Raw genomic sequence first — 19,568 nt, forward strand, 5'->3', positions numbered from 1 at the left:
TGTGTGTGTGTGTGTGTGTGTGTGTGTGTGTGTGTGTGTGGTGTGTGTGTGTGTGTGTGTGTGTGTGTGTGTGTGTGTGTGTGTGTGTGTGTGTGTGTGTGTGTGTGTGTGTGTGTGTGTGTGTGTGTGTGTGTGTGTGTGTGTGTGTGTGTGTGTGTGTGTGTGTGTGTGTGTGTGTGCGTCCGTGTGTCTCTCTCGTGTGTCTCGAGGAGTCTTTCCGGGCTGTGTTAGGACGGCGTGGAGCGCGGCAGTATTCGTCCGTTGGTCTTGCCCCCGTTCATGTGTGTGTAGGGCACGTGGTGCTCCTCGTAGCTGCCCCGCAGCCCCACCGACGAGCCCTCGTCCCCGCTCCGAGCCGCCGCCCCCCCGCTGGGAGTAGGAGGAGGGGTCCAGGGGGATGCTCTCCATGTTCTCCATGTCCAGGTCAAAGTCCTCGCTGTCGGGCGGCTTGTTGTCCTGGCTGTAGAAGAAGGACAGCTCCTGGAAGCTGGGGTGCAGGTCCTCGCGCAGCATCTCGATGATCTCCTGGAAGGCCGGCCGCATCTTGGGGTTGTACTGCCAGCACATCTGCATCAGGTTGTGACTGCGCGGCACGGGGGTTCACGGCGGGAAGGGGGTCGACGATGACGAGGGGAAAAAGAGAGAAGGAACAAAAATGTGATGAGAAGCGAGGCCCGACGACAGTTGTCACGGTGTTCGTATATTCATGGGTTTGATGAAAAGATGAACCGCGAGGGTCTTTCCTCTTTACCTTGTAGAACTGAGAGCCTACTCTGTAGTGTGGTATAGTTCTCTTCATGCCACAGTAATATTTGCGCGTGACATGTGTGAGGCAGTTATAGACAACGTAACACGTTTGTCACTAGTGGTGCAACGGTTCACGGGTTTCCCGTGATCCGTACGGATCAAACATCACGGTTCGGGACGCAAGTGATCCGCGGATCAGCTGATAAAAAAAAAAAGTTGTGCGTTGACGTGATCAGCGCATGTTTAGAGGACAATTCCGGTATCAACAACATCATCAAGTATCGTAGCGAAATACAGTTTGTTGTGTTTTATTTGGCGTTCCGTAAATCCCATTGAAACGTAAACCGGAACCGGAACCGGACGTGTTTAGGTTTGGTTGTAGTCTTTTCGCTCGGTTCGCCGTATCAACAGTAGGGCTAAAACCGAGCAAAAAGACTACAACCAACCCCCCTTGCAATGAGCAATGAGTCTCCGAACCGAAATCAATGGATTTACAAAATGCCAAATAAAACACCACAGAAACTGTATTTCGCTACCAAACTAAAAAAAAGAAGATAAGGATGTCTGCATTGCCTTGGGAGAGTGTAGACTCTAAACTCTCCCCAGGCAATGCAGGCATCCTGAATTGTAAATCCAGGCTTAGGGATTATTTACTATCCTATCCATGTTAAAAAGAAGGAATAATGCCTCAGATTGCACATTTTTTATATATTGACCATGCTTAGAGGAAGCAGGATTATTACCTAATTTTTCACTTTATTTTGTTTTTACACAGTTGAAGATTTAAAGTCACATTTGTCTTGTTATCTTTATTGTTGTTGTTGATCCGAAACGATCCGACCCGTCACTCAAAAACCGTGACCCGATCCGAACCGTGAGCTTTGTGATCCGTTGCACCCCTATTTGTCACGTGTGTTTTGATGTGTGTGTAGGAGTAAAATTAACGAGACCTGTGCATGCAATATGTAGGCATCAGTAATATGTGCAGGTAAACCGTGTATGTAACAGGAACATGAGTATGTAACATGTACACAGCAGTAATATGTTACAGTGCTCTGTATTGTAGAATGTTGGTGAATTTTAGTGTCTCTCTGTGTTCACATCTTAGTCTGGAAACAGGCCAGTGCCTCTCATACTGATACAAGGTGTTATTTCCCACGTTTCGCCATTTGTTATGTCTCAACGAGGATGAAACAACCTGGTCGTCTGGGGACATAGACAGGGCCATACACCTTTTCAAGGGTGAGAGTGCTTCTGTTCTCTTGTCATTCACGTTTTCTTTATTGTAATACTCGTCCCAACCCTTTGGTTAGGTGAAAAGAGGGATCGACAGCCAAGTAACACGTCTCGAACCGCCTACACTTCAGATTATTCAACCTAAATCTGTATCTCGCTGTATTACATCCTGGAATAAACCATCTATTCAACCCTCTCATCCAACCTGTGAAGATGCTTTGATTTCCACACAAAGAATTACTTCTACAACGACGAAAAATACACAACGCAGAGTCTATACGAACAGTTTAGAAATAAGATGAAATCTAACAGTATGTATCAAGAACACATTTAAGTTAAGTGTGTAGCAGTAATATGCAACAGCAACACGCATGTATAACATGCAAGTAGCTGTCATAAGTAAAAGCCACACGTGTGTGTGTGTGTAACATGTATGTAGCAGTCGCCAGCAACAGTAAAACGCATGTGTGTCTGTCTATAACACGTCAGTAGCATTCATAGGCAACAGCAACACGCGTGCATGTAACACGTATGTAGCAGTCATATGCAACAGCAACACACATGTATGTCTGTCTGTGTAACACGTATGTAGCAGTCATAGGTAACAGCAACACGTGTGTGTGTGTGTGTCTCTAACACGTGTGTAGCAGTCCTAGGCAACACACGTGTGTCTGCGTAACACGTACGTAGCAGTCACAGGCGACAGCCACAAGCGTGTGTGTAACACGTATGTAATGGTCAAATGACAACAGCTCCCTCGGTGCACTCACAGTCTGTCGGCGCAGTTGTCGGGGCGGTCCAGGAAGCCCCCGTCCATGACGAACTTGAGCACCTGCTCGTTGGACAGGCCCTGGTAAGGCTGCTCCGCCAGGGTGCTCACCTCCCACAGCACCACGCCAAACGACCTGCGGGAGAGGGGGGGGGGGGGGGCACGGGGTCAACCAGCGCCAGGTCAACAGCGATCACCCCTAGCTAGAGGGAGGGGGGGGGGGGGGGGCCCAATGCCCCCACCCCCCCCGTAGGCGTCACTAAGGACCGACCGCGCTCCTCCTCGACCACGTCATCGCCTCGGGTAATGCACTCGTCCTACGTCACTTCCAGTAGTAGTCAGTAGAATAGTGCGTTTGTCGTGGAAAGCTAAAGGTTCTTGCACACTTTTGTGCCGGAATACAACATATTGTAACATTACTAGAATCTCCCCCAACTGCTTTCTAGGGATCATCACACACACACACACACACACACACACACACACACACACACACACACACACACACACACACACACACACACACACACACACACACACACACACACACACACACACAGGTACTGACCAGCAGTCTGAGTTTGCAGTGAAGACCCCGTCCTTCAGGGACTCCGGGGCCATCCACCGGACCGGCAGCAGGCCCTTGCCCCCCTTCCGGTAGTAGTCCGTCTCGTAGATGTCCCGGGTCATGCCGAAGTCTGCCGGGGAGGACAGGGGGTTAAGGTTCACATTTCGTTTTAACGATACTTGGCAAAGAACTCGCGGTGCGGTGCCCGCGGTGCACTGAACGATGTCATCAATCTCGAGAACGAAACCCGAAAGGGCCGTAAACAAATGTTCCCATCATCCGAACATGGAGGAGGATCCCTGATGGTCAGCGTCTCAGAGTGTCTTGGTATATAAGATCTAATATACCTCCTTGTCAGCGATGCCCACAACAACAACAACAACAACAACAACAAAGAAGTGAACCGGCAGAGACCGACGTTGTTCCCTCGGTTGTCCCTCCTTGTCGTTCGTCTCGACGTGGCTGACCTACCCGCCCCTCCCTCCCAGTATGTGCTCCCAGTCCTCTCAGCGACACACGCACCCGGGCACCAGGCCGCGCTACACCAGGCGCAGACCTCCTAGGTGGGAGGGTTGGGGTCCAGCTCACCTCCTATCTTGCAGGTCAGGTCGTGAGCCACCATGCAGTTCCTGGCGGCCAGGTCCCGGTGGACGAACTTCTTGGCGTTGAGGTAGGCCATGCCGTCGGCGATCTCCGCCGCCATCTGGATCATCTCCTTCAGCGTGGGCGGCGGGCGGCCCGGGTTGTTCTGCACACAAACAAACAAACAAGTGAGGCCAAGGCAACATTAAGTCCTTTCTCACGACACGACAATTTACCGACAGGGATGTGTGTGATAATATAAATCATGCATTTCTTTTTTTTAATCATGCTGTTTTTATTCATGCTGTCTACGCAAAGACAGCATGAATAAAATAGCGCAATGAGAACTTTCTAAAATAGCAGCCTGGATTAAATGTTATCCAAACATTGGATCCATGCTGCTCAAACTGGGGCAGAAAGACGAGAAAGGAGGAATCCCTGCAGAAGAGTTACAAACATGAAGCCGGAGGAAATCGGACAATCCTAGGACATCATGGCATAGTACGAGGTGAGGGTGGGGGTGGGGTAGGGTATGGGGTTACCTCAGAGTCGGGGCGCAGGCAGCGCAGGAAGCTCTTGAGGTCACCGTGGGTCATCAGCTCCATCACCACCAGGGTGGGCTGACCCTTGGAGACCACGCCCAGCAGACGCACCTGGGGGCCGCAGGGACACAGGGGCACAGGGTTGGTGAGCAGGGCGGGAGACGGTGGGGAGGGGTTGCATGAAGGACGCAAGCGCCCGCCTGGTTGTTAGCGTTCATGTGAACAGAGCCGGTTTTCCTAAAACTAGGGACATCCACTAGAGCAGGGGTGTCAAACTCATTTTAGCTCAGGGGCCACATGGAGGATAATCTATTCCCAAGTGGGCCGGACCGGTAAAAATATGGCATAATTATGTAAAATTAAACATGCTGTGAGCACACCAAACACAGGTTTCCCATTTACTTCCGTGAATAAAAAGGACGATGACCATTTTTCTTGGAAAACTCTGCACTCTGTGTCCACTTTTCGTCTTTTTGACAGAGATTTTGGGGCAATGAGAGTGCCAAAACGCATAATGTTGGAAGTATAAGGCAGAACGACAAGGTAGCTCCGGGCTAGCTGCACTACCTGTTTATACTTGCTCCCTGCTCAGCCCCGGTATAAAGTTTGCTTGCTTAAAATAATGCCGGCGAAATGCACATTTCTTGTCGCGTTGTGCCGGCGAAATGCACACTTCTTGGACCCCTGCATAACTGCTTGCAGTTCTAGTTGCTATTGCGACTTCTAGTGGACACATTAAGAACAGCAGTTTCTTTCATTGAAAAATAGCAGATTATTTTACGTTACATTCCAAAGCGACTTCCAGTTACACACAATTGTCCAGTAGTTCAATGTACAACAAATTAATCAGTGCCAGTCAATGCAATCCATGTAATGCTAGGAAGGATTTTTATAAAAAAAAAGTATAATATATATATATATATATATTATTATATATATATTTTTTTACAAAACTGTACTTCACAAAATCATCTCGCGGGCCGGATTAAACCCGCTCGCGGGCCTGATCCGGCCCGCGGGCCGTACGTTTGACACCCCTGCACTAGAGAGTAGGTACTGGTACAGGGAGACACAGTTCTACTGCCTTGTGGTTTCCGTTTTTTTTTTAATAGTCCCCGTTGCCCCGATTGGCTCGAACAAGTGTCGGGTGATGTCGCTTGCGGTGAAGTGTCATCACGGAACACTCGCGTCAGCCAATCAGGGAACAGCGGTCAAAATCCCCATAGCCTCCTGAGTGGGACCCTCTCCGCCTGTATGCGACCTAAACCCAGTCCGCCGGGGCCCGCACTCTTTATGCCCAGCCTACCTACTGACCAAACCCCCCCCCCCCCCCCCCTCCTTACCACGTGGTGGCAGGTGAAGGCCTTCATGACGGACGCCTCGTTGAGGAACTCGATGCGCTCGCGCAGGCTGGCAGACTCGTTGACCGTCTTGACGGCCACGCGCATGTCGCCCTCGCCCTTCACCACGTCCTTGGCGATGCCCTCGTACACCATGCCGAACGAGCCCTGGCCCAGCTCGCGCAGGATGTTGATCTTCTCCCGCGGCACCTCCCAGTCGTCGGGCTCGTACACTGCGGGACACACAAGTACGTGTTACACACACAAAAACACGCACAAACGCACACAGCCAAACGCATAGACAGACACACAAAGACAAACACGCACACACACAGACACACGCACAGACACACACACGCACACAGACACACACAAACAGACAGACACAGACACACAGTGGTGAGATGTTGGTGTCGTTACTGATGGTCTTCCCCTCAAAGTGTGTGTATAATATGTTTGCCTCGTCAATAGTTAAGCGGCTGTCTAGGGACCACTTGTGTGCCATAATGACAGCGTGTACTGATGTGTAACTAATCGACCCTGCTACACGCCTATGCTCACACGCTGGATTCAAGGCTCGAGGAACCGGCCGTCGTGGCGATTATTCAACCTTAGCGCTTCGCTCTTGACAAAGGGCGATGGCGACGGGAATCTGCTTCGTTCCCTCGTCACTGACAATCGCGAATGTCGACGCAAACGAACGCCGATAAACGATTTCAAAGAGGTGAGTGAGACGGAGAGAGATCCCGCAGAATAACGTCGACCCAGACTTGTGTCGTATGCCACTGGGGCGGTTCGTTACTGACGGCCAACGCATCTCATCGCTGATATTTAGTGTGGCTCCGTCACCCCGGGCTCCTCGTTGGATCAGCGTGTCTGGCGAGTATGGACGGCGGCTGCGTAGGCAGAGCGGGGGTCGCCATGGCGCCAGACTTACTGTCGTTGGCACTGAGGTACTCTGGGTTGGAGGAGGCGTAGATCGGTCCGCTGGGCCCCTGGGTTTGTCTGACGGGGAGAGAGAAGGTCTACGTTAGGGCCCTTTCACACACACCTATACCACTTCAACAGCACAGCGAAGTGGGTAACATAACCTAGCGCGGGAGAGGCTAGTTTGGCACAAGACATATATGGGGGCTTTTCTTCTCCGCAAGATTCAATGTGTCAAACAATATTAATATATTATACTTATATTGTGTTTTTCTAGGCACATTAGACACGCGCACAACAAGACCAAATACAAGAATAAAATAACCAAAATATCAATACAAGATTACATTTAGAAGCATCCAAATTCAGTTTTTCTTATATGCTGTCTCATGTCGTTTACTGCATGTTTTATCGTATTTAACGTAGGCTGCCGCTGTCTTATCAAGGTCTCTCTTGTAATATAGATGTTTATTCTCGACGAGACTAACCTAGCCGACTAAAGGTTAAGTGGAATTTAAGAGATAAACTTCAATCCGAATCTTAGAACAACGTGTGGATGTCAGGGCTGTGTAAGAAGCGGTTGGAGTGGCGTACTTCTTCTTGAACACGACGAAGCCGGCCCCCGCCACGAACAGCAGGAGGATGAAACAGATGACGGGGCCAATCAGGATCTTCAACATGTTCGTGGGGTCCGTCGCTGCACACACACACACACACACAAACAGGTTCATAACTAGGATCCATGGTGTTTTATGGAGCAGTCTCTGAGGGGGACCAAAAAAGCTGATGTGGACCAAGCAATGAATCACACACACACACACACACACACACACACACACACACACACACACACACACACACACACACACACACACACACACACACACACACACACACACACACACACACACACACACACACACACACACACACACACACACACGTCGGGGGAGGGGGGTGTGCCTTACCCCTGTCCGGGACGTAGAAGAACGTGGGCGCGGTCCAGGAGCCGTTGCCGGCCAGCGACGTGGCGCGCACCTTGGCCGAGTAGTTCCCAGGATGCACCACTCTGAGCTTGGTGCCGTTGGACAGCCTGTACATGTTCCTGGACACACACTGCTGCAGCTCCTGGAGACCCGGGAAACAAAGAAAGCAAAGAGGCCAAATAAATCACCTCCCCACGCCCAGGGCAGCGGCTGAAGCACCACGGCAACCGAGGGTCAGCCGGGGGGAGAACAACAACTCATGGAAGAATGCGGAGAAAATGTGTGGTCGGAGATGAGTTTTTCACCCTCCGCCACAGTCCGACACGCACGTGTATTATTTCTGATTTCTCTTTTACCCGCTAGTTCTTGGGTTTTTGTCAGAAGCGATGACGTCCGAGGGACATTATTATGACCAGCCCGGGGTCGGCATGGTCAGTCGCCATGGTAACCAACGAAAGCTTGCGGGTGTTGGAACATTAATATTAGATTTCCATTAGGGGTTATCATCACACTAATAACACAGTGCAGACAATGAGGGCGCTAATCCAGGAGCTTGTTTTGGGTTGTTTTTGTGGCTAAAAACTGCCCGGTCACGTAATAACCGGGCTCACTCGTCTGCATGCTGAGGCTTATTATTGGCTGTTCACCTCACATCAACCTGAAGGAACGGGGGGGAGGGAGGGGTTGAATCGTATATTTAAAGAGAAAGAAAACAAAGCAGAGGAGGGGGTATGTGTGTCCAAGTTATCCTGGGAGAAAGCTGTCTTGAAAACAAGCGGGGTGTGTGTGTGTGTGTGTGTGTGTGTGTGTGTGTGTGTGTGTGTGTGTGTGTGTGTGTGTGTGTGTGTGTGTGTGTGTGTGTGTGTGTGTGTGTGTGTGTGTGTTTGCTTGTAGGTGTGTGCGGCATCTTGGGAGAAATGTGTTTTGATCCCAGTGTAGCAAAAAATGCCCTGAGGGGATTGTGATTGTGTTTGTGTTTGTGTGTGTGTGTGTGTGTGTGTGTGTGTGTGTGTGTGTGTGTGTGTGTGTGTGTGTGTGTGTGTGTGTGTGTGTGTGTGTGTGTGTGTGTGTGTGTGTGTGTGTGTGTACCTCAGTGTCCCCCATCCTCTTGTAGTTGACCTCGTACAAGATGATCATCCCGTTAGGGGTGCTGGGCTCCTGCCACTTGACGTGCACCGTGTACTCGATGACCTCGTAGGAGATGACGCCGGCGATGTCGTCAGCCTTGTCTGAGGAGGGAACGCACGCACCGTGAGCGCGGTCAGAGTCACGGCAGCTCGAGACAGCTCCTGTGTTCATCCATGTACACGTCCAGCTTCAGGGAACCCCTTGAGATGAACCATCTCGTTTTCGAGGGGACCTCACAAAAAAAAACATACAATACAAACATACAGACAGACAGACAAAAGCTCTCCCTCACACCAGAACCACCCATATGCTCCATCTGTTACTCATCTGTGGGTCTGTGGTACGACTGCAAGGTCTTTCGCAAACATTTGAATTTACTTTTCAAATAAATGCTCAGAACCTGGCATAGTCAGTCACCATGGTAACTAAAGACAGCGTGCGGGTGTTGGAACATTGATATTAGATTTCCATTAGGGTCATCACAGTGCTCTCTCATGCTCTCTGCCGAAACCAATCAGTATTCATATCACAAATAGCAATCAAAGCTACCTTTGATTTGACACAAAACATTGACATTTAAAATATTCTCTCTCATATTTCAACAGACAATATATTTCAATGCATGCATCTGACGTGTTTCAATCTAAATATATATCTGACATGTTGAAATATATATATAAATTAGGGCTGGGTAAAAAAATCGATTTAATTGATTTTGGATCGATTTCATTAAAATTTAGCAATATCGATTCATAGGGCATGAGATCGATAGTTATTACCATTATTATTATTTTTGCACTTTAATAAACAATGCCTTAATGCAATTTGCAGGAATGGAATTTTGTAGTTCAAGTTCTAATTTCAGTACGTTTGTATTCAGTACATTTGTATTTTGTAACACAGTTGAGCCATTTTCATTACTTAAGAGCAGATGGAATCGAATCGAATCGTGATTAATCGATTCAGAACCTAACGAATCGAAATCGAATCGATTTAGGAAATTGGCCACGATACCCGGCCCTAACATTAATATTTAAACATGTCAGACTCCAGATGAGCCACGCCCCTGTCTCAGGGGGGGTCTCCTCCCCCCTCTCTCACCCTCGGGCAGGGTGCGGGCGCTGACGTAGGCCGCCATGCTGCAGCGCGCCGGGTCCGTGAGGTGGTTGCAGGCGTGGATCTCGATCTGGTAGCTGGTGAAGTGGCGCAGGTTGGAGATGACCGTGGACTCGCGCCCGCGCACCTTCAGCTCAATCTTGGTGCTCTCAAACGTCTCCTCTTGCCCGCCCCCGTCCTCGCCGCCCGCCCCGTCTTCACCGCCGCTAGCCCCGCCCCCGGCCCGGCCGCCGGTGGCCACGGTGGGCGAGAAGGCGAACGGGAAGGGGAAGGTCCTGTTGGCCACGCCCATCGCCGCCACGGAACGCCGCTGTCTGGTGGGTCTGACGAGGGGGCAGGGGGAGGGAGGAGGGAGAGAGGAGGAGGGTCAAAATGAAACAATGGATGAAGCGGAGCCCTGAGGGGGGCTGTCTGTCTTAACGGCGGGAGCGAAGGAAAGGCGAGTGGCGCCGAGAGGATGGGGGCTCTCCAGACACGGCGGGTCGCTATCCGATAGACGGGCTAACAGGAAGCGCCCGGGGGACGCAGCGCTGCCCGTGGCTTTGGGTCTGCGGTTTGGTCAGGTTTTTTGTTGTTTATTTTGTCCATCATTGCCAATGGGAGGAACACAGTGGAGATTGTGGTTTTTCCATCTTAAATGCATCATTTAATAGGGATAGATGTGATTGGGAACAAAAATAATGTTTTTGGGCACACATTATTCATTTCTTAAGAAAAAGACAGACAGACACTTCAATACAGCTTTCCGACGGTCAACGGTCCGGTGGGCATTACACAACAAGCACACCAGGGGGCGCCTGTCAGCCTTAATGTGTGTGTTGAAAGAAACTAGAATGATCGAATAGGAGTAGAGCTCAAGTGCACCTGCTGTCATATAAGCAAGGGCACCACTTGGAAACACCAAACACCACCATCACCTCAGGCAACAAGAGCACCATCTCTCTCAGGTCAGCCGTCTTCAAGACAACAAAGTCTCCAAAGAAATCAATCGAAGCCGAAGAAGGAGAAGAAGTCGAAGAAGAAGAAGAAGAAGTCGAAGAAGGAGAAGGAGAAGAAGAAGAAGAACAATAAGTCGAAGAAGGAGAAGAAGAAGGAGAAGGAGAAGCAGAAGAAGAAGTCGAAGAAGAAGAAGCTTGTCCACTCACTTGATCTCGAACACCTCGTTGTGGAGGTAGTCCTCGAAGGTCTTGCGGTACTCCGAGTCCTCCTTCTCCTTCTTCAGCTCCTTCTCCGTCTTGGGGCAGGCGCAGCAGCGCGTCCCAGGGCCCTGGTCGTCCGTCTGGTTCCACCGCTGCTCCTCCTCACTGTCCACCTGCGTGGGCACCCGCGACGGCAGCTTCATGCCTGGGGAGGGACGGGGGGGGGGGGGCCGGGGGAGGGACAGGGGTGGGGGGGGACGGAGAGGGACGGGGGGGGACGGGGGAGGAGAGATGGGGGACACCCGCAAATAGAACATTATGAGCTTGGGTGTGATCACACACACACACACACACACACACACAAAGCCCTGTGCGAATACACGCACGCACACTCACACACACACACACACACACAGGCGCATATATGCACGCACGCACACACATATACACACACGCTTGCAGTCACACAAAAAAATGCTCACAATCACTGGTTGACACATGCACAAAGACACACACACACACACACACACACACACACACACACACACACACACACACACACACACACACACACACACACACACACACACACACACACACACACACACACACACACACACACACACACACACACACACACACAGCCAGGGGGTCATGCCAGTGCCCTGTCACTCCCAGGTCGCCACCCTTTCCCGGTTGTGAGACAGATCGCCAGTGACACAACCTCCCCGTAGACCGCCCTCACCCCCACTCCACCCCATCACTCTCCCTCCACGCCTTGGACGTCTGCGAGTTTGGCCCCGTTGGCGGAAGAACCAGCTCCGGGCGCCCTCCTGGGACGAACCATCAGTCGACTTGGGGTGGGGGGAGCAGCCGGCGAAGGCCGTGCGGTGACAGGAACACCTAAATCACTGTCGCCATGGGAACTTCCCCTGACCTAACGTCCCCCCCCCCCCCCCCCACCCGCCACCCCCAGCCCACTATATGCAGCGAGCTGCACGTAGTCCAGGTTGAAAGGACCCCCCCGCACGGCTCTGTATATCGCCGCCGTTGCTGTAAAGAACGGCTTTACGGGTTCGGCGTTGGGCTCCAGGGTTCATGGATCTATGCGCCAGGACTCCGCTGGTTCCCCAGCCCCAAGGGAACCCTTCAGGGCAGCATATACACGGTGTATGGTTGCATCCATAGACGCCATACTGCAGTGCGTTGTTGTTTCAAGCAAAACACTGTTCAACCGAACTGTGAGATACAAGCTCCCCAATGAGACCAGCCATAAACATGCAGGGGTTCAAGTTTACTGATGTTTCCTTTAACTTTTTCAACTGGAGGAAATGCATGTGATTGTTGTTGTTTTTATAGTGACACTCCTTCTGCCCCTCTAGCACAATGTCGTCTTCTCTAAACAGAATTCAAATAGTTGGTTCACTGAAAATAGACGGTACGGATATAGCCATGCAACACAGAGGGACGAGTGGTTAATATATCTAGTCCCACGATTATACTTAACAACAATACTAAAACATAACAAATAATGGTTGCATTTAGGATGATTGCAGCAAGAGTGCCATCGGAAGAACAAAAATACTGGAGGGGAGGAGTTTCTTTGAAACCCTCTACGCACAGATGATTTATTTAATTTGAATTCATATTCAACCCAAGGGACGCAAGGGTGAGTGATGGAGCCGGTTGAGTGGCCCGCTAGGGGAAGAGAACCTCTGCTATCTGATGACTGCCCCAGCAAGCCCTCTTTCACTTCTCTCTATTACACCCGCGCACACACACACACACACACAAGGGCAGAGACAGATGCGCACATGGACACACACACACACACAAAGATACATGTGCATACATTGACAGACACACAGCCAAATGGTACATGCGCACGCACGCGCACACACACAAAGATACATGTGCATACATTGACAGACACACAGCCAAATGGTACATGCGCACGCACGCGCGCACGCACACAAAGATACATGTGCATACATTGACAGACACACAGCCAAATGGTACATGCGCGCGCGCGCACACACACACACACACACACACACACACACACACACACACACACACACACACACACACACACACACACACACACACACACACACACACACACACACACACACACCGAGAGAGAAACGCTACCTTTCTGGCAGTAGTCAAACTTGTAGAGCTCGCTGGCCTCAGCCTGGCGTTGGCAGAACACCAGGTAGTGAGTGATGTTGCCGTTGGCGTCGTTGGGTGGCCGCCACTTCAGGATGATCTGGAAGGAGGAGTTGGACGAGGAGATGGGGTCCAGGGGCACAGAGGGCTCTGAGGGGAGGGGCACAGACAGGAGACACCGGAGACGGAGGGGGAAGAAGTTAGCATTGTGTGGTGCTGCATCCAGTGAGAGTTGATCCTACGTACACACGGGGGGGGACGTTTAATGCAGGATATCCTCTGTTAATATGAAGAGGAATGGATCACTCGCAGGCAGGGGCCACGTGGGTGTCGCTGACTGAAGACAGATAGACGTTTTTCTCTTTCGAGTCTGATTGTATTTTGCGGGGGGGGGGGGGGGGGGCTTCCGAGGCTCCCCGATCGAACCCAATCCGATTAAGCCGTAAATCTGCCTCGGAGACAACAAGCGATGACAACGCGTGTAATATTAAGCGCAGCGTAGTGGGGGTGTAGAAAGGACGGCGCACAAAGAAAAGCACCGGCGCACCAGCCCTCGTGCTTCACGGCGAGGTCATGTTGATGTTACCACGTGCCAATACTAAGACAGCTGTGTGTGTGTGTGTGTGTGTGTGTGTGTGTGTGTGTGTGTGTGTGTGTGTGTGTGTGTGTGTGTGTGTGTGTGTGTGTGTGTGTGTGTGTGTGTGTGTGTGCACCTCAGTCGCCAAAACAAAAGGTTTCGAATTGATTGAAAATTCTGTGACATCAGCAAACGCGCCCGGTTTTATGGGCCTGTCGGTGAGTCTGCCAAAACTCTCGGCTGGCGAGCCATACTTAGAACAACAACAACTGCAACCTTTGTTATGAAGGTTGCCACACGGGCAAACCGCACGCCGTTGACAGAGTGGATACAGCGGGTCGGGAGTCCCCGAGTCACTGCCGGTATTTCTCAAGACAATCGGATGAGAAGTGGTTCCCAAAGTGATTGAAATAAACAACGTAATCCGGGTAACTGACAACGGTTGGCTGACTCACTGGATTGGTATGCAGGAGCCACCACCTAAACCACCCACCCCACCACTGCCGCCGCCGCCACCACCACCACGCCAGTCGTGTGTTGTGTGTTGTTCGGCTACTTCTTGCCACGGCTAAAGTGGTTTATCTTGTTGACCTCACGTGTGAGTGTTAGTGTGCGTGTGTGGGTTTGTACAACCCAGCGTAATCAGTCTCAGCTATTTGCCGTGATAAGCAGGACAATAGACCGGAGGAGCGTTGGCTGCCCAACCACCACCACCACCACCACCTCCACCTCCACCACCTCCACGCATCCAAAACAACACATCGGCACACAAAGGTCTTCCATCGGCACCTGAGACAAAGTCCTTTCCTCCCCCCTCCCCCTGTGAACGAGTCAATGAGTGTCCTGGCTCACGGGCCAACCTGCAAAAGAAACACTGGTTGAATGCGGCTCTGCAGCTATAGTTTGCTGGTGTGTGTTGATTTGTATACTCAACTGAAGTTCTTTCAGTACCTAAAATATTATCAGGCTGTCACTGCACATTCGGCTGCGTCAACGACATGCTGGTTAGGTGTGGGAGAAGTCCCTCACTAAGAGCAGTCCCCAACTAAGGGACCTGTTTCATGACGGAGCATATTCACAACCAAGAGTCCCATTCTCACCTATGGGACTCTTAAAGGAAAACTTTGTTAACCTGGACCCTAATTTCCGATAACTCTCTCAGTCTAGTGGCTCAGTTCAGCAGGTTGACGGTAAGATTGTTATAAATACTCTACAACAACATTATGAAACGTCAATGTTGCAGAAAAAGTCCCTTTTGTCATCACATTCTCAACCCACCTTCAAACTAATGTTTTAGATACCACTAAGCCACGCTTTCTATAGTCCAACACGTCAATATCTGGACGGCAGTCCTTTCTTGCTCGAAATCTCACTCACATTTGTTCCTGCAACAACTGCAAAACAAATTTCAGAGCGAGACTTCTCCTTGGGCGAGACTTGGTTAGACACGATAACAAACAGATCGGCTCAAGCGGGACGTAAAGAAAAAGCTTTAATTTCTCTGTAGTGATCCTTCCAATCGTGTTGTCAGACACTTAGAAATGTATCTTAGCCGGTCTGTGGCAAAAAACAGCACTTTATTGGACATACATTGAGGGGGCGCTATTGCTATTGGCATAAATGCGCTTGGTCAATACTGGACCAGTTAAAAAATCTTTGGTCACTATTAGCCACTTGACCAAAATGATGGGGAAATAGGATCCATGTTGAAAAATCCTGAAGTTATCTTGACTGCCGACCATCCAAACCCTGTGCAACCTCGCATTGTTTCCTCCTCCCGCCATCCACATGTCTGCGCTTGGTCAATACTGGACCAGTTAAAAAATCTTTGGTCACTATTAGCCACTTGACCAAAATGATGGGGAAATAGGATCCATGTTGAAAAATCCTGAAGTTATCCTTTAACAACCAGGCCTTAAATGGCTTACGATAACATTGTTAAGCCTTCTCAAGCCAAGAATGGCTCGCTGCTTGCGCCGGTATTAGGTTTAAAAGAACAAAACAAAATCAACAGCTTAATAATGAGCAAGCACTGCTTTGATTGCTTTGTCGGTGCACTGCACACACACACACACACACACACACACACACACACACACACACACACACACACACACACACACACACACACACACACACACACACACACACACACACACACACACACACACACACACACACACACACACACACACACACGGATCAATCTTAAGGTGCTTACATGACGAGTTTGAGTAATCGCATGGAATGCAGTAGTTTTGGGTGTGCAGATCTTTTAGCCATGCTGAAGAGCCAAACGGAGGCAGGTGCATTGTTCCTGCTCGTTAGGGAGATCTCATTAAGGCGCTGACGTGAGACGACTACGAGAGCGGACGGATTTGCGCCGGCTCAGAAGAGGTAATGGCCATTTCATTGATATGCAAAACTAAATGTACCAAATTCCTCTGGCTGCCGGTGAGGTGAGAGTTGATCGAGTTTAAATTCTCTGGCAGCAGAATGATGGTGGGGGGGGGGGGGGCTGGGATTCTGTGTGACGGGGTGGTCTGTTCCGCTGAGGTGGCTGGCTGGCTGCTCTGGCCGTCCAAACCGATTGGAGCTTTTTTGAGCTGATTGGAGTTCTCGCTCAGGTGAGTCCTTTTTTTCAACAAATGTAAAAAAAAAAAAAAACGGAATGTTTCTTTTCTCTAAACAAAATGTCACCTTCCACGACCAACCTTTAGACAAAAAGTCAGGGCGGTGGTGACTCAAAAAAATAAATCAAAGCATTCCCAGAACTAGAGTCCAAACAGCGATGGGTTATTCCCACTCTGGGTTTGTGAGTGTGTGCGCGATGGTTGTGGGAGGTGTGTGTTTGTGTGTCTGTCAACACGTGCGGTGCAACGAGCCTTAACGAGAGAACCAAAGAGACGCACGCGTCCGTGGTGCACGGTGATGATTATGTCGCTGCGTGACGCCCCCACTCAGACACACTGATCGGACCGCATTGTCAGACTACACCTCACCGTCGACGTCTCGCTCTCTAATGACAGCCTTGTGGCCTTTGCAATTGACAGAGTTATGGCCGGGGGGTTGGGCGCCCAGACATGTGGATGGCGGGAGGAGGAAACAATGCGAGGTTGCACAGGGTTTGGATGGTCGGCAGTCAAGAGATGGGAGCTCCAGTTATGACTACGACAAACCAAAAAGCCTGAAAATCACACACACACACACACACACACACACACACACACACATACACGCACAGTGAGCGAAGCAGAGCCCAATTAGTCACCGAGGAAGACATTTATGATGGCTGCGGGCGAGGGCCGCGGGTCGACTCTGAAGCGTGGCAGCTCCTTCTAGGTTGGCAGTGCGGCGCCAGAGGGCCGACTCCTGCCATCTGCTGTGATCCCTCTAGCCCCGGGACCGAGGCTTCCTCGCTGCCCCCAGACCGTCGAGCAAACACAGAGCTGCTCATTCATGGATGAATAGCAGCACCAAAGCACCGAGGAGAATCCTGTTTGCTCATATATATATTTCATGATCCGACACCTCTTTATAAACACAAACGCGAGGATTTAGCAGGATGAAACAGACTTGGACACGTCGGCCGTTGAGTGTGTGTGTGCAAATGGGTTGGTGTGTGTGTGCATAGGTTGACCCTAAAAATGGTAGTGCCTTGATGATGGCTGCACGATTTCTCACAAATCGAACGTAATTTCAGGCCATCGAATTCCCCCCCCCCCGTAATCCTGGAGACCGACGGGGGGGGGGGGGGGGGGGGGACATAAACGTCGTCCGAAAACGGCGTCACTCACTGGTGGCGTTGGTGCGCACGTAGATGATCTGGCTCTTGGCGCCCTGGGCCTGGTGATCGTCGTAGGCCGACAGCTGGGTCTTCACCATGATGGCGTACTGCGTCCAGGGCTTCAGCGGCATGATGAGGTGGCCCGGCTCGTTCTCCTTGTCCCTCGGAGGGGGGTCCACGTCGGCGATCACCCAGCTGTTGGAGCCGCACGCGTCCTGCCCGTCGAACTCCGTCACGTTCGTGAAGGGCCTGGCGGGTGGAGGGGCGGTGGTTACAAAAGGGGTCGGGTGTGGTGTAGAGCCCGACCGGTGAACATTAATTAATCGGCCGATACCGACCTCACCAACACAACAGGAATGCAACGAGATACATCAACCGTTACATAATTATAACGATCTGACCGATTAACCACCTCGATGTGTCTAGTGTTGTCATCTACTTTTTACGCAAGTTTTTCATTCTTGCCGTGGGTGGAAGGTCCCTCCGTCATATGGACAGGTAGACAATCTCGTTTTTTAATTATTCGTTCAGACGAATTATGAATTATTCAAAAAAAAAATCGTGAATAAATGAAACTTAAAGAGGAAAAATAGGAGGAAAGGAGGGAAAGGGTGGGAGACTACCTAGAGGAGGGCGGGGGGGGGGTTGTTGGCCCAGTAGGGTGGGAGGAGGGGGAGGAGGAGGAGGAGGAGGGATGTCTTACGCTTCCTTGTAGAGCACCATGAAGCCCAGCAGATCTCGGAAGTCTGGGGGCCAGAAGGGCTCCCACTTGATGATGATCTTATCGCTCAGAGTCCGGATCTGCGTGAACTTCAACACCTGGTTCTCACCTGTAGTTGCACGTACGTACAAAAACACGCACGCATGCACACGCACACACACACACGCACACACACACACACGTCAAAGTTAAGAACAGGCAGTGGTTTGGAGGAAGGTTATATTGTATGGCTTTGATTCGCTAGTTGCTACCAGAAGAAAAAATGGAGTATTGAATAAATAATGAATGTCATTTGTATTTTTCAGGAGTCATGACTGGCAGTTCTTTTCTTGTAGACGCATGTAATTTATGGCGTCTTGCTCGAGAGTGATTGGTAGGTAGACTGACATCAATGGGATTCAAACCGAGAATCTTTCAGCTGTGACACACCAGAACCACAACACTACCTGGATTGAATAAACCGTTGCTTTCACCCTCTGTATTATGATGCTGTATTGCAGTTGTATTAATACGTTGTCTCTTGACAACGTTGAGTTTGAGAGGAGATAATAATAATAATATATGATTTTTTTTTATAACGCTTTTCATGGTACTCAAAGACGTTTATCAAAAAGGAATACCTTCAAACAGTACAGAAGTAAGGAAAAGAAACAACACCACAACAATTGACAACACATCAAGAGAGAGAGAGAGAGAGAGGGTGGAAGATGGCAGAGGCTGAATAGTCCGATTTTGTAGGTGGTCCTGAAGAGATGGGATTTAAGCTGACTTTTGAACGAAAGGAGTGTATCAGGTGCGGATATGTTCCCAGGGGCCGGGGGGAACCTTACATGAGGCTTGGTCTCCGTTGTTCTTGGAGGCGATGTCGTTCTTGACCTGCCGGTTCTTGGTGCCTGTGACTTCCTCCATCTTGCGTATCTCCGCCATGCACAGCTTGGAGTTATAGTGGAAGAACATGCGGCCGTGGCGGATGGTCAGCTTGTGCTTGGACCAGTCCCACAGCTGCCTGAGGTTCTGGTTGTCCAGGGCGTAGAAGGAGTAGTTCCTGGGGAGATTGAGGGACACACACACACACACACACACACACACACACACACACACACACACACACACACACACACACACACACACACACACACACACACACACACACACACACACACACACACACACACACACACACACGGTTGAAAAGGACATCTTTTTTTAGGGCTAGTGGCGCTAGCATGCA

The 19,568-nt window shown here is 50.5% G+C and overlaps 1 protein-coding gene across 1 annotated transcript in view; it reads right to left on the reverse strand.

Moving 5' to 3' along the window:
• Nucleotides 1–19,568, reverse strand: part of insra (insulin receptor a) — a 51,230-nt gene that overhangs the window by 2,533 nt on the left and 29,129 nt on the right. The window contains exons 6-20 of the mRNA XM_060058547.1: nucleotides 19,168–19,382; nucleotides 18,320–18,446; nucleotides 17,627–17,865; nucleotides 13,235–13,402; nucleotides 11,087–11,285; nucleotides 9,927–10,264; nucleotides 8,787–8,926; nucleotides 7,680–7,839; nucleotides 7,306–7,408; nucleotides 6,722–6,789; nucleotides 5,788–6,017; nucleotides 4,445–4,555; nucleotides 3,909–4,068; nucleotides 3,321–3,450; nucleotides 2,754–2,888 (exon numbers count right to left, since the gene is read on the reverse strand). Coding sequence (XP_059914530.1) covers nucleotides 2,754–2,888; nucleotides 3,321–3,450; nucleotides 3,909–4,068; nucleotides 4,445–4,555; nucleotides 5,788–6,017; nucleotides 6,722–6,789; nucleotides 7,306–7,408; nucleotides 7,680–7,839; nucleotides 8,787–8,926; nucleotides 9,927–10,264; nucleotides 11,087–11,285; nucleotides 13,235–13,402; nucleotides 17,627–17,865; nucleotides 18,320–18,446; nucleotides 19,168–19,382 — 2,523 coding nt within the window. The remainder of the gene's footprint in view (nucleotides 1–2,753; nucleotides 2,889–3,320; nucleotides 3,451–3,908; nucleotides 4,069–4,444; nucleotides 4,556–5,787; nucleotides 6,018–6,721; nucleotides 6,790–7,305; nucleotides 7,409–7,679; nucleotides 7,840–8,786; nucleotides 8,927–9,926; nucleotides 10,265–11,086; nucleotides 11,286–13,234; nucleotides 13,403–17,626; nucleotides 17,866–18,319; nucleotides 18,447–19,167; nucleotides 19,383–19,568) is intronic.

This window comes from Gadus macrocephalus, chromosome 8 (assembly GCF_031168955.1).
Source record: "Gadus macrocephalus chromosome 8, ASM3116895v1".
Classification (NCBI taxonomy): domain Eukaryota; kingdom Metazoa; phylum Chordata; class Actinopteri; order Gadiformes; family Gadidae; genus Gadus; species Gadus macrocephalus.